The sequence below is a fragment of the Lepus europaeus genome, chromosome Y (assembly GCF_033115175.1).
Source record: "Lepus europaeus isolate LE1 chromosome Y, mLepTim1.pri, whole genome shotgun sequence".
In the NCBI taxonomy this organism is placed as follows: Eukaryota; Metazoa; Chordata; class Mammalia; order Lagomorpha; family Leporidae; genus Lepus; species Lepus europaeus.
In genome coordinates this window covers 3,716,212-3,731,940 of record NC_084851.1, presented here as the reverse complement: position 1 = coordinate 3,731,940, position 15,729 = coordinate 3,716,212, and the positions used below count along the sequence as shown (strand labels likewise).

Here is a 15,729-nt window from a genome sequence, read left to right as displayed (position 1 = left end):
CAAACCCAGTAGGAGAAGAGAAATAATTAAAATCAGAGAAGAAATCAACAGGATTGAATCCAAAAAAACATTACAAAAAATCAGCCAAACGAGGAGCTGGTTTTTTGAAAAAATAAACAAAATTGACACCCCATTGGCCCAACTAACTAAAAAAAGAAGAGAAAAGACCCAAATCAATAGGATCAGAGATGAAATGGGAAACGTAACAACAGACGCCACAGAAATAAAAAGAATCATCAGATATTACTACAAGGACTTGTATGCCAGCAAACAGGGAAATCTATCAGAAATGGACAGATTCTTGGACACATACAACCTCCCTAAATTGAGCCAGGAAGACATAGAAAACCTAAACAGACCAATAACTGACACAGAAATTGAAACAGTAATAAAGGCCCTCCCAACAAAGAAAAGCCCAGGGCCAGATGGATTCACTGCTGAGTTCTACCAGACATTTAGAGAAGAACTAACTCCAATTCTTCTCAAACTATTCAGAGCAATCGAAAAAGAGGGAATCCTCCCAAATTCTTTCTATGAAGCCACCATCACCTTAATTCCTAAGCCAGAAAGAGACGCAGCATTCAAAGAGAATTACAGACCAATATCCCTGATGAACATAGATGCAAAAATACTCAATAAAATTCTGGCCAATAGAATGCAACAACACATCAGAAAGATCATCCACCCAGACCAAGTGGGATTCATCCCCGGTATGCAGGGATGGTTCAACATTCGCAAAACAATCAACGTAATACACTACATTAACAGACTCCAGAAGAAAAACCATATGATTCTCTCAATAGACGCAGAGAAAGCATTTGATAAAATACAACACCCTTTCATGATGAAAACTCTAAGCAAACTGGGTATGGAAGGAACATTCCTTAATACAATCAAAGCAATATATGAAAAACCCACGGCCAACATCCTATTGAATGGGGAAAAGTTGGAAGCATTTCCACTGAAATCTGGTACCAGACAGGGATGCCCTCTCTCACCACTGCTATTCAATATAGTTCTGGAAGTTTTAGCCAGAGCTATTAGGCAAGAAAAAGAAATTAAAGGGATACAAATCGGGAAGGACGAACTCAAACTATCCCTCTTTGCAGATGATATGATTCTTTACTTAGGGGACCCAAAGAACTCTACTAAGAGACTGCTGGAACTCATTGAAGAGTTTGCCAAAGTAGCAGGATATAAAATCAATCCACAAAAATTGACAGCCTTTGTATACACAGGCAATGCCACGGCTGAGGAAGAACTTCTAAAATCAATCCCATTCACAATAGCTACAAAAACAATCAAATACCTTGGAATAAACTTAACCAAAGACGTTAAAGATCTCTACGATGAAAACTACAAAACCTTACAGAAAGAAATAGAAGAGGATACCAAAAAATGGAGAAATCTTCCATGCTCATGGATTGGAAGAATCAATATCATCAAAATGTCTATTCTCCCAAAAGCAATTTATACATTCAATGCAATACCCATCAAGATCCCGAAGACCTTCTTCTCAGATCTAGAAAAAATGATGCTGAAATTCATATGGAGACACAGAAGACCTCGAATAGCCAAAGCAATCCTGTACAATAAAAACAAAGCCGGAGGCATCACAATACCTGATTTTAGGACATACTACAGGGCAGTTGTTATCAAAACAGCATGGTACTGGTACAGAAACAGATGGGTAGACCAATGGAACAGAATAGAAACACCAGAAATCAATCCAAACATCTACAGCCAACTTATATTTGACCAAAGATCCAAATCTAATCCCTGGAATAAGGACAGTCTATTCAATAAATGGTGCTGGGAAAATTGGATTTCCACATGCAGAAGCTTGAAGCAAGACCCACGCCTATCACCTTACACAAAAATTCACTCAACATGGATTAAAGACTTAAATCTACGACCCGAAACCATCAAATTATTAGAGAGCATTGGAGAAACCCTGCAAGATATAGGCACAGGCAAAGACTTCCTGGAAAATACTCCAACAGCACAGGCAGTCAAAACCAAAATTAACATTTGGGATTGCATCAAATTGAGAAGTTTCTGTACTTCAAAAGAAACAGTCAGGGAAGTGAAGAGGCAACCAACAGAATGGGAAAAAATATTCGCAAACTATACTACAGATAAAGAGTTGATAACCAGAATCTACAAAGAAATCAAGAAAATCCACAACAACAAAACAAACAACCCACTTAAGACATGGGCCAAGGACCTCAATAGACATTTTTCCAAAGAGGAAATCCAAATGGCCAACAGACACATGAAAAAATGTTCAAGATCACTAGCAATCAGAGAAATGCAAATCAAAACCACAATGAGGTTCCATCTCACCCCGGTGAGAATGGCTCACACTCAGAAATCTACCAACAACAGATGCTGGAGAGGATGTGGGGAAAAAGGGACACTAACCCACTGTTGGTGGGAATGCAAACTGGTTAAGCCACTATGGAAGTCTGTCTGGAGATTCCTCAGAAACCTGAACATAACCCTACCGTACAACCCAGCCATCCCACTCCTTGGAATTTACCCAAAGGAAACTAATTTGGCAAATAAAAAAGCCATCTGCACATTAATGTTTATTGCAGCTCAATTCATAATAGCTAAGACCTGGAACCAACCCAAATGCCCATCAACAGTAGACTGGATAAAGAAATTATGGGACATGTACTCCATAGAATACTATACAGCAGTAAGAAACAACGAAACCCAGTCATTTGCAACAAGATGGAGCAATCTGGAAAACATCATGCTGAGTGAATTAAGCCAGTCCCAAAGAGACAAATATCATTTGTTTTCCCTGATCGGTGACAACTGAGCGCCAAAGGGGAAACCTGTTAAGTGAAATGGACACTATAAGCAACAATGAACTGATCAGCTCCTGTCCTGACTTTAGATGTACAATGTAATACTTTATCCTTTTTAGTATTTGTTGTTGTTGTTGTTGTTCTAGTACTATTGGTTGAACTCAGTAATTAACACACAATTATTCTTAGGTGTTTAAATTTTAACTGAAAAGTGATCCCTGTTAAATCTAAGAGTGGAAAAAGAGAGGGAGGAGATGAACAATTTGGAACATGCTCAATCGGACTGGCCGCAAATGGTGGAGTTAGAAATGTGCCAGGGGATTCCAACACAATTCCATCAAGATGGCATGTACCAATGCCATCCCACTAGTCCAAGTGATCAATTTCAGCTCACAATTGATAGCTCTGATAGGTCTAAGAGTCAAAGAGATCACACAAACAAGACAAGTATCTGCTAATACTAACTGATAGAATCAAAAAGGGAGAGAAAGATCCAACATGGGAAGTGGGATACACAGCAGACTTATAGGATGGCAGATGTCCTAAACAACACTCCGGCCTCAGAATCAGCCCTCAAGGCATTCAGATCTGGCTGAAGAGCCCATGAGAGTATAGCAGGCATGGAAAGCCAAGATATCATGGAAAAAAAAAAAGACCTAAATGAATGATCTCTGTGAGTGAGATCCCAGTGGAAAGAACGGGGCCATCAAAGAAGGAGGTACCCTTCTCCGAAGGGAGGAGAGAACCTCCACTTTGACTATGACCCTATCGGAATAAGATCAAAGTCAGCGAACTCTAAAGGCTTCCATAGCCCTGGCAACTCATGACTAGAGCCTAGGGAGATTACTGACACCATGAACAGGAGTGTCAAATTGTTAAGTCAGCAACAGGAGTCACTGTGTACTTACACCCCATGTGGGATCTGTCCCTAATGTGTCATCTAAAGCCAAGTGATGCTATGACTGGTACTGAAACAGTATTTTTATACTTTGCGTTTCTGTGTGGGCACAGACTGATGAGGTCTTTGCTAATTATATACTGAAGTGATCTTCTGTATATAAAGATAATTGGAAATGGAAAAAAAAAAAAAACAACCTGGTGTTAAAATGGAAATGGCATAGAAAATTAATTAATTTGAAAAAAAAATTATGTAGGATCTCTGTCTTTAATGTGCTGTACATTGCTATTTAATGCTATAATTAGTAATCCAATGGTAGTTTTTTCACTTGATGTTGCTATATGGGCAAAATGTTGAAATCTTTACCTAATATATACTAAACTGATCTTCTGTATACAAAGAGAATTGAAAATGAATGTTTACATGAATGGAAGGGGAAAGGGAGCGGGAAAGGGGAGGGTTGCGGGCGGGAGGGAAGCTATGGGAGGGGGGAAGCCATTGTAACCCATAAGCTATACTTTGGAAATTTATATTCATTAAATAAATGTTTAACAAAAAAAAAGAAAGATTTTAATGTAAAAGTACATAAAGTTAACAGTAATTTCAAAGAAAAAACAATGCTAAAAAAATCTTTAGCTGGAGAAAGGTTAAGTTATGGACTGAAAAAAAAGCTGAAAAATGCATAGAAGAGAACTATGCATTTTTGAAGGTATATTACTATTAAAGGAAAGAAATACAATATATGCAAATCATTCTAATGATCTAGGTTAATAGTTTAACTGGGGAGTATAACAATTTATATGGAGACATTATGGTTTGTCACTGTACTATGAATGTGTAATGATTAAGAGAAATAAAATTAACAAATGAGTATATATAAGGGGAGCTACTGGGACTGAAACAGAAAAAAAGGCGCAGAACTAAGATGATTCCTCTGCTTAACTACTTCTGACTTATCTGAGAGGTACCTCATACTCCTATAAAAGATTGCAGCCATTTCCTATACAGTAAAATTATGTAGCTATGCCTCAGTGTCTGAACAGTGTGTATAACACAAATAGGTCTTGATAAAAGTATTATAACAAAAGAAGTATGATCAACATATAACTTGGTTTGTTAAAATCTAATGTCTTAGAACTCAATTATATTAATGTAGGAAAATGCTAAGGGATTACAGAATTAATTTATAAATTTTAGCTGGCGCCGTGGCTCAATAGGCTAATCCTCCGCCTGGTGGCGCCGGCACAATGGGTTCTAGTCCCAGTCGGGGCGCTGGATTCTGTCCTGGTTACCCCTCTTGCAGGCCAGCTCTCTGCTGTGGCCAGGGAGTGCAGTGGAGGATGGCCCAAGTGCTTGGGCCCTGCACCCCATGGGAGACCAGGAGAAGCACCTGGCTCCTGCCATCAGATCAGTGCGGTGCACCGGCCGCAGCGCGACGGCCACGGTGGCCATTGGAGGGTGAACCAACAGCAAAAGGAAGACCTTTCTCTCTTTCTCTCTCTCTCACTGTTCACTCTGTCTGTCAAAAAAAAAAAAAAATTCTAAAGTAACAACAAAACTGTATTTATCCTGATTTTCTTTTTAGATATGTACATTAGGGTAATTAATTAGTTGATGGGCTATTTTAGAGATCATTGTAGTTAACTAATGAAGAATCATAAAATTAGAAAATTATATCTGACAACTCCAAGGAAATAATACATTTTGTCAATGATAATTCTTAATATCACAAAAAGAAAAATAAAAGACATTTGGAAATTTCCCATGAAAGTAAAATCTCTATTGAAGTCGTCTTCCACTAAAAGAGAATCCAAAAAGGGAGATTATAAATCTGATAAAGCTGCTTGATTATAGGACTTAGTAAACATCCCAGAAGCAAAATTTGGTCCACAGTTTATGTTATGTGTGGACTAAAAATGGCTTTACACATCTTTAAATTGTTGGAAAAAACTAAAAAAAAAAAAATATTTTATGACAGGTGAAAACTGTATGCAATTCAATTTTTAGGGGTCGTGAGTAAAACTTACTGAAAATGTAACTGCTGTTCATTTAGGTATGAATTGTTTGGATTGCTTCCCTAATATAAAGCACAGCTGAGTAACTGTAGCAGACCAAATGGCCTACAAGTCAACATAATACACAAAATACTAAAAGCATTTTAAGAATATAGGCTAGAAAACCTAGACTGTGGGAAATCATACAGGGAAAACTATGTGATTTTTTCAGATGGTTACAAACCATCCGCTCAGTCCTGCCAAACAACAAAAAAGCCAATCCACTTAAAAAATATAACAGAAAACAAAACAAAAAAGAAATACTAGGTAAATTTAAAGCTGTGACTGGCATGTCACATAATGCTGAAAAGTTTGAGTTTTCATTTAAATGTGGTATTATTAGGGTTGTGCTTATTTAAAAAACCTTGAGTACATATAAATGAAAACCCACAAAAATATTTGATAGTAGGTGCAGTTGAAAATTGCTGATTCAATGAACTAACCATATTTTATTTTTGGATAAAATAGAAAGCTAATTGTATCTTAAGAAACTAAATATTAAATAATTCTAACAGATTTTATCTGTTTACACTTATTACATGGAGATTTTTTATAGAACTTTTGTATGCTTATCTACCTATTATTTACCTGAATTGTTTCCAAAATCCTCTGGGTACATAGTATTGCAGTCGGGAAGCAGCTAAATGACCAAAGATAACCTGAAGGTGTCTTAGGACACCAATATTGTACTCTTTCCTATCTTCAGTCTTAGTTAATGCTGGTTTGTCTTCAAATTGATGAGGATATCCAAAAACATCATCTCGAAGATCAACATTAATCTAGGGACCAAAAAACACCATTGTGAGCTAACCTCACTCACTTTAAAAGTACAGTGAAGTAAGCAAAACAAATAACAAGTAGTGAATGAATGACTTGCATTATTTTGTATTCCTTTCTCTGAAAGCACTTAATTTTTTATCTATAGTATTAGTGCAGATAGGTTGTTACAAAAGGTATCACAGATGAGTTATAAATGAAAAATAATAATCTTTTAACATCCACTGGTGATAGTATAATAAAGTCTGGTGAAGTAATACTGATAGGAGACAAATGAATGCTCAATTGTAAGTAAATTTGGGGCTATAAATTAATTGACATTTGGAGGATTCAAGTATCTTCTTGCAGTTTCATTACTGTTTTTTTGTGGTTTATATGGTCTAATTTAGATAAAATGATGGATTTGTTAACATTAAATAAATACAGATATTAAGAGTAACTGTGCCAGAAATAGCAGGATAGACTAAAACTATAAGCATCATTTCTTGGTAGCTACAGAACTTTGCTTTGTATCTGAGGCTTCTGACATAGAAAAACAGTATTTAGTTTCTGCCCTTGAGAAGTTAACAGTCAAGAAAAACAAGATAGGAAATAGACACTATCATCATGTGTAGACAACCTAAAGCACAAGGAACCAAGCATAAATGTGACATATTTAATTTAAAGTATTTACCATAAGTTAGATGCCTCATTTACTTCTTGCCAGTATGACTAACCTTGCTATCTGTGACAGAAAATGAGCTATAGAACTAGGCTTTAAATTTCATTTTTTCTCCTGTGTTGTTCTTGATCAGTTATTGCTTTGGGCACCCCATAGAGACTTCAAAAAAGTAAACCAAATGCCTAGTTGATAATATTTATTAGATGTGAGAAGACTGAAGGCAGGTATATAATTCAGAACCTCTGTAAGCAATGGGTTATTATACAGAATCTAATTTATAGTCACTTAAGGGAAGAAACGTAGGAATGGAGAAATAAACCATATACAATACTGACATTTATTCAGTTTCTATACACAGGAATAAATGAAGAAAGATAAACAGTTTGGGTACAAATATGACCAAAACTTTTTTGCACCCTGTTCCCAGATATGTAAGAGACATACCACTTATGTATACTCAGAGATACTAATTTTCATTCTGCTATAGTCTGTCAAAAATAGTCCTGGATAGCAATATTGTTTCTGTTAACTAACATTGTTAATATAATAGATCATTTTGCATTATTTAACAAAGAAGTTTACTTTCTTATGAGAAAAAGCAGTAATTTGAGAAAATATTAAGATATTCTAAGTATAAGCATAAATAATGAAACTGACATACTGTGGAGTAAGTAAAATTGAATAGTTTTTTTTTAATTTTTAAAATTTTTTTTATTTTTGACAGGCAGAGTGGACAGTGAGAGAGAGACAGAGAGAAAGGTCTTCCTTTGCCGTTGGTTCACCCTCTAATGGCCGCCACGCTGCTGCCAGCGCACTGCGCTGATCTGAAGCCAGGAGCCAGGTGCTTCTCCTGGTCTCCCATGGGGTGCAGGGCCCAAGGACTTGGGCCATCCTCCACTGCACTCCTGGGCCATAGCAGAGAGCTGGCCTGGAAGAGGGGCAACCGGGACAGAATCTGGCGCCCTGACCAGGACTAGAACCTGGTGTGCCAGTGCCGCTAGGTGGAGGATTAGCCTGTTGAGCTACGGCGCCGGCCTGAGTATTTTTTTTTTACAAACAGTAAATTATATTAAAAATTTAAAAGAAAAGGACTAATTTTCTAAAAGACAAAAAAAACTAATAAAACGTATCAAAATGAAGTTTTAATAAGCCTATTAGAAAACTGAGCACTACAATGCAATAGAAAGAGTAATAAGTTCAGTGATTCTAAGACAATTATCAAATGCAGTTGAAAACAATCCTATGAAGGTACACTATTCTGATACCAGAATCTTCAAATATGGAAAAGTTAATTGATAATTAAAATTTACCTCAATGTCCTGCTTTTCTTCGCCATATATATTATCATCTGTATCACTACCTGTGCCTTCAATTGCAAGAATACTGTTCCTGATGGAAGGAATCATGTATAGTTGCTGAATCACTGAATTCATGTAACAAGTAGCACCAGCATTTTTGAGTCCCACAAATCCTTCTGGTGGCCGGGGTCCAACAGGTGGCAAATACTCCCACTCAGTAAGTGCTTCACAAGCTGAGAGAAGAAAAGAAGATACTTACAGCATGAAAACAATGTCCACTGATAGCTCTTATAGCCTAATAAATCAATATTAGCAACAATTTCTTCACCACTGTAATTACTATTAAACAGTACTCTAAAATTTTATTTCAACATTACACACTATACAGATCCTCAGGATAAAACTTGAGTCCAATTTTTATTTATTATATTTTTGGATTTATTTTTATTAAGGCTGGTATTGTAGTATAACATAAGCTGCTGCCTTTGAGGCTTGCATCCCATATGGGCACCGGTTTGTGTCCCAGCTGCTTCACTTTTGATCCAGCTACCTATTAATGGCCTGAAAATGCAGCACAAGAAAGCCCAAGTGTTCAGGCTCCTGCCACCTATGTCAGAGACTCAGATGGGGTTCCAATTTCTTGGTTTTGGCCTGGTCCAGACCTGGCCGCAGCAGCTATCTAGGGAATGAACCGGTGGATGGAACATCCAGTCTTTTTCTGAAAATGCAGTTTCAGAGTCCGGGAGTGAGATCTCCAACCTGTTCACTATCTCAAATGGCTATAACAATTGGGGCTGTGCCAGGCAGAAATCAAAGCTAGATATATCATCTGAGTTTTCCACATGGATGGCAGGGGCCCAAGTTCTTGGTTTTCGCAGGCACACTAGCAGGGAGCTGGATCAGAAGTAGAGTAGGCAGGATTCAAACAGGTGCTCAGACGGGATGTTGTTGCCACAGCTGGTGGTTTAACCTGCTAAGACCACAATGCTGGCCCAAGCCTACTCTTTATTTGTGTTATTCTCATGTAGTTTTATTTAATTATTATAAATTTACCTACTTAAAATACTTTTTACTTTAAAATAATTATCTTCAATTGAAATACAGAAAGAAAGAGAGATCTTCCATCTTCTAGTTCACTCCCCAAGTAACTGCAATGACACAGGCTAGACCAGGCAGAAGCCAGGAGCTTCTTTCAGATCTCAAACATGAGTAATAGGTGCCTATGATCTTGGGCTATCTTCCACTGTCTTCCTATGCACACTAGCAGGAAGCTGGATTGGAAGTGGAACGGCTGGGACTAGAATCAGTATTCAGCTACAGGTGGTGGCTTAACCCCCTGAGCCATAGAGCTGGCTTTGGTCAGATCTTTTATGTAAACAAACCAATACATTACAGCATTTTCAGTTTTCATTGCATATACTATCACTTAGATTCAAGCCATTGTTTAGATTCATAAAGACTATTACTAAAACATGAACCCAAGCTTCATTCCTTATTAAAAAGTAACAGAGTAACAACTTCTTTATCTGTATCTCTAGTCTTTTTATGAGGAAACAGTGACTGTATATTTGGAAGTACTGAGAATAAACCATAAGCTTACTGTACATCCTTTTCTACCTAGCATGGAACCATAACAAACGTCAATAACTATCTTGGATATACATTATACTAACTAAGAGTTTACTAAAATGTGAGTTACTCGAATAATATTCTGGAAATACTGATGTGCTGACAGATGTATCATTAGGTATAAAATAAAATAAAGCGATGAACACTAGGTATATTCATATTGTATGAACACAATCAGAAAATGAAATCAGACCAAAACATCAAATAAAGATACATACACAAAGAATTTGCACAAAATCAGAGACCAAGAATATGGAATGTGTTTCTTTTTTATATTTGAAAAATATAGGGGCTAGCATTGTGGCATAGTAGATTAAGCTTCCAACTGTGGTTCTGGCATCCCATATGGGCACAAATGGGATTCAGATTGCTCCTCTTTCAATCTAGCTCTCTGCTAAGGGCCTGGAAAGTAGTGGGGGATGGCCCAAATGCTTGGATCCTTGCCTTTGGATCAGCCCTAGCCATTGTGGACATTAAGGGAGTGAACCAGTGGATGGAAGACCTTTCTCATTGTCTCTCCCTCTGTCTGTCTGTAACTCTACTGCTCAAATAAAAAAACTGATACAGGGGCCAGTGCTGTGGCATAGCAGGTAAAGCTGCCACCTGCAGTGCCAGTATCCTATACGGGAGCTGGTTCGAGTCCTGGCTGTTCCACTTTCAATCCAGCTCTTTCCTACGGCCTTGGAAAGCAGTAGAGGATGGTCCAGGTCCTCCAGACCCTGCACTCATATGGCAGACCCAGAGGAAGCTCCTGGCTCTGGATCAGTCTAGCTCCAGCTTTTTCGGCCATTTGGAGAATGAACCAGCGGATGGAAAACTCCCTCTGCCTCTCTGTAACTCTCTGCCTTTCAAACAAATAAATCTTTAAAGAAAAAAAACTATCAAGAAAACTGAAATAATGCACATTTCACAAAAAGAATTTTTTTAAAAATTAATTTATTTATTTGCATATATTTCATAAACTCAACCTGAGGAACATCTCCCATTTCTATTCTGTCTTGTTTTTTACTAAGATCTATTTTCATTTAACTTTATACACAGAAGATAACTCTATTCTAGGTAAAGAGTTCAACATTTTGTATCTGAAAGAGAAAGAAAAAAAATTCTCAACAGCCCACACAAGGGCTGTTCAAAGGAATCTCTAAAGTAATTTTGCTCTTTTTGTTTCATAAAAAAAATCTTAAAGAAAGAAAAATAAAACCATAAAAGAGTATTAGCTTAATCAATTAACTTAGAAAACTAAACACTTTATGAAAAGCAATGTCTACTTTTAAACAGATTCCACAGGAAAAATAAAAAGATCTTGGGCAATACATTTAGAAATTTATAAAACTTAGAGACAGTATAACAAAGATAATTTTAAGTGTTCTTAAAGAATGCTATAGTTAATCACAATGATAAGCTCTTTTTTGTCTTTAAATGGAAAAGATTCAATGGTATCATTTTTGTGTTACATTATTTATTGCTTCCTACTTCTCCCAGGGGTTAAAGGCAACTACCCAGTTTTTAGGACTGATGTGGTCACTGAGAACATAATAAATTACAAAGGTTTTCTTGTCACATTATTAGAGCTTCAAACAAACCTATCTTCCTTAGAACTTAAATTTAAAAGCATGCGAAATGTGGCCAGCGCTGCGGCTCAATAGGCTAATCCTCCGCCTGCAAAGCTGGCACACCGGGTTCTATCCTGGTGGGGATGACGGATTCTGTCCAGGTTGCCCCTCTTCCAGGCCAGCTCTCTACTGTGGCCCAGGAGTGCAGTGGAGGATGGCCCAAGTCCTTGGGCCCTGCACCCCATGGGAGACCAGGAGAAGCACCTGGCTCCTGGCTTTGGATCAGTACAGTGCGCTGGCCACAGTTTGCCGGCAGTGGTGGCCATTGGAGGGTGAACCAACGGCAAAGGAAGACCTTTCTCTCTGTCTCTCTCTCACTGTTCACTCTGCCTGTCAAAAATAAATAAATAAATAAATAAATAAATAAAAGCATGCGAAATGTAAGCTAGGGCATGAAAATCTTTCAAAGCATAAAATTGATTATTATTAACTGGCATTAACTGACTTCTTGCTGCTAAAGAGTCTGGATTTCACTTTAGATATGATTAAATAAAACCTCTAGGGGCTGGTGTTGTGGCATAATGGGTTAAAGCCCCAGCCTGCAGCGCCAGCATCCTTGGTGGGCACTGGTTCCAGTCCTGGCTGCTCCATTTCCCCTGGGAAAACAGCGGATGATGGCCTATGTCTTTGGGTCCCTTTGTTCATGTGGGAGACCCCAAAGAAGCTCTTGGCTCCTGGCTTTGGGTTGACTCAGCTCTGGTGGTTGTGGCCATTTAGGAAGTGAACAAGCAGTTGGGAGATCTCTCTCTCTCTCTCTTTCTCTAAATATTTATTTATTTCAAAAATATCTTTTAAAAAAATTTTACGTTAAGCTACCTAACACATCTGTAGGAGCCATTTATAAATATGGAAAATATTCTGTGTTAATCTTCTCACATTGTATACTAGTATTAATTATACACCTAATAAAAATGTTTAAACTTGTGGCTTAAAAAACATACTGACAGTTTTCTAAAAATGGAAAAATCAGAACTAAAACAATGAAATATTAGCCAATATAAACAGCTTTGCCATTTAAAATACTTACTAGTCATTGCTGTGTCTATGTAATACATTTCAGTCAAACAGTCTACTATCTCTTTGAGATTTTTTACACAACCAACAGCTAATGCCACAAGAAGTTCAAAACCAGCACTGATCGTAGCTGGTGAACTACAGACTGGAACAGCCTGTTCAGCTGGCATCTCTCCATTTCTTACATATTGCAGGTAAACTTTGGATGCAGGAAAGATGAAATCATCAATTAATTCCTACAGATATAAAAAAGTCACATATTATTAGTAAAATATGTATTTTAGAAAAACTGTCTCTTTGAAACTTTTATAATTACATGATATAATATCTCATTATATTGCAAAAACAATTTTCGATTTTCTAGTAATATAAACTATAATTTAAAAATACTCAGGCTGGTTCTGTGATGCTGGCATTCCATTTGCATGGCAGTTCTAGTCCCTGCTGCTCCTCTTCTGATTCAGCTCTCTGCTGAGGAATCAGCAGCAGATGGTCCAAATCCTTGGAACCCTGCGCCCTCTTGGAGGGCTGGAAGAAGCTCCATGTTCCTGGCTTCAGATCAGCATAGGTATGGCCATTTAGGGAGTGAGCCAGTGGACAGAAGACCTTCCTTTCTGTCTGTCTGTCTCTCTCTCTCTCTAACTCTACCTCTCAAATAAATAAATAAAATATTTGAAAAAAAGTACTCAGTAAAATTAATGAACAATTATTTTCCAGATTAGATACTTTAAAAACTCCAAAGAAAAACAGATGAGAATCATACTAAAGAAAATTATACTCTAAAAACTCCTTGAATCAGATACAAACTGAAATAAAAATAAAATATATCAGAATTGAACTCTTTTACTTGAATTATAAGGTATATACAATTATCAGAAAATATGACATAATGTATAAAATATACACAGTCTTGCTAGATAGAGGTATTTCCATTTTGAAATAATATCAAATAAGAATTCAGATTTATGAAACAGCAAATTCAAATAAATCTACCTACGGACTTTCCAAAACATTTATCTGGCTTTTTTGTAGTTACTAAAATAAACTTTGTCAAGCGAGGCACATGTTTAAAAATTACAGTAACTTTATAGAGTTAAAAAGATTCTATAAATAAAAAAGATCAGAATAGTGTTTGAAGCATATACTAAAGAGCTCAAGCAGACCCACAGGCAAACCAACAATGATTAGTTTAGGATCAAGATTTAAAGCTTACTTTAATAAGATTGGCACCTCCGTTTTCACAACCAATGTGATACTTTTTCTCAGGAGTTTGAAAGGCAATCAACTCTTTTGTTACCCCAAGATGTCCTTCCAAGATTGGCTCTTCAATATCTGTTTCACCTGTGTTTTTAACATGATCCTGCCAAAGGAAATTTCACAGGCCTAACTTATAAGATAGGTAAGGACAGAGGAATCACTACAAACAAGAGGCAGAGGTGATCTCAAATATAATAAACTACCTAGATGGCCAAACTTTTCCATCTAGGTAGTTTATTATATTTTTTTCAAAACCCTACACAAGAGTTAAATGTGAGCGAGTTTTCCTCCCAGGGACATTGAGACAATACTTAGATTTACAGGTGCATGCTGACAGAGATTATTATAGTGTCTAGAGTTTGATTCAAGAATGCTGCCCAACATACTACAACCTAAAGGTTAATTCCTCACAAAAAGGAATTTTGGTCCAAAATGTCAATGCCAAGGAATAGAAATGCTGCTTCCAAGGTGAACAATTGGCACAGTGGTTAAGGACTGGTTAGGGAGTGCACATACAGTACTGGAGTACTAAGGTTTGGATCTTGGCTCTGTTTCCTATTCTAGCTTCCTGCTAATACTACCTGGGAAGCAGCAGGTAATGGCTAAAGTACACAGAAACCCTGCTAATCATGTGGGTGGCCTGGATTGAGTTCCTGGCACCCACCTTTAGACTGGCCCAGTCCCAGCTACTGTAGATACCAAAGGAGTGAATCTGAACAGAGCTCTGTTTGTGTTTTGAATAAATCCTGCTCAATTATAAAATACTAGAAGGATGTTAATCTGAAGGCCAAAGCTAATAAAGTTAAAAAATATATTCTCACAAAAAAATATAATGCAAGATATCAGATGGCTTAATAATGCTAATCTATAATACTCTGAGTTAAAGGTACATAATGATCATTTGCAAACACAGTCTAAAAATATCAAAGTGTAAGAATCTGAGTATCAAACTCCAAGTCATTTAAGTAAAACTAGTTGTGAATTTTTTCTATGACTCACTGATGGATTATTTTAGTTATGAATTCATCATGAACAGTATATGTTTATTATGAACAGTATATGTTTATTATTCTCAAATGTTTTTTTATAAACTCCCTTTTAATAAGAACATTCACTCAGGAATGGTATAAAATAAGTATTCTAGGAGCTGGTGCTGTAGCCGATAAAGCCACTGCCTGCAGTGCCAGCATCCCATTTGGGCGCTGGTTCGAGTCCCGGCTGCTCCTCTTCCAATCCAGCTCTCTGCTAAGCCCTGGGGAGAGCAGTAGAAGATGGCCCAAGTCCTTGGGCCCCTGAATCTGTGTGGGAAGACCTGGAGGAAGCTCCTGGCTCCTGGCTTTGGATTGGCACAGCTCCAGCTGTTGTGGCCAATTGGGAAGTGAACCAACGGATAGAAGACCTCTCTCTGCCTTTCCTCAATCTGTGTAACTCTAACTTTCAAATAAATAAATAAAATCTTTAAAAAAAGTACTCTATAACTTACCGTAATCCTTTTGAGCCAATCAATTTCATTGTTGAGAAGAACCTCAGCATTAGGTACATTAATATTACTGTTATAAGCATAATTAAGAAGATGCCGTAAAAGTGTGAAATATTCACCAGAATGTTTACCCCTCTCTCTTGCTGTGCTCTGAAATAGTACATTAAACAATATAAATTTGTAAGTCTATACTCAGAATCCATATTAGAGAACTGAAATTGTGGAAATA

General features: G+C 37.1%; 1 protein-coding gene across 1 annotated transcript in view; it reads right to left on the bottom strand.

Moving 5' to 3' along the window:
* The window catches only part of LOC133754013 (probable ubiquitin carboxyl-terminal hydrolase FAF-X), a gene marked incomplete at its 5' end in the record, with an annotated part of 187,857 nt that overhangs the window by 42,064 nt on the left and 130,064 nt on the right, over positions 1 to 15,729 (bottom strand). Inside the window, 5 exons of the mRNA XM_062184644.1 lie at positions 6,360 to 6,550; positions 8,520 to 8,740; positions 12,777 to 12,999; positions 13,977 to 14,123; positions 15,504 to 15,650. Of these exons, the coding sequence (XP_062040628.1) occupies positions 6,360 to 6,550; positions 8,520 to 8,740; positions 12,777 to 12,999; positions 13,977 to 14,123; positions 15,504 to 15,650 (929 nt within the window). The remainder of the gene's footprint in view (positions 1 to 6,359; positions 6,551 to 8,519; positions 8,741 to 12,776; positions 13,000 to 13,976; positions 14,124 to 15,503; positions 15,651 to 15,729) is intronic.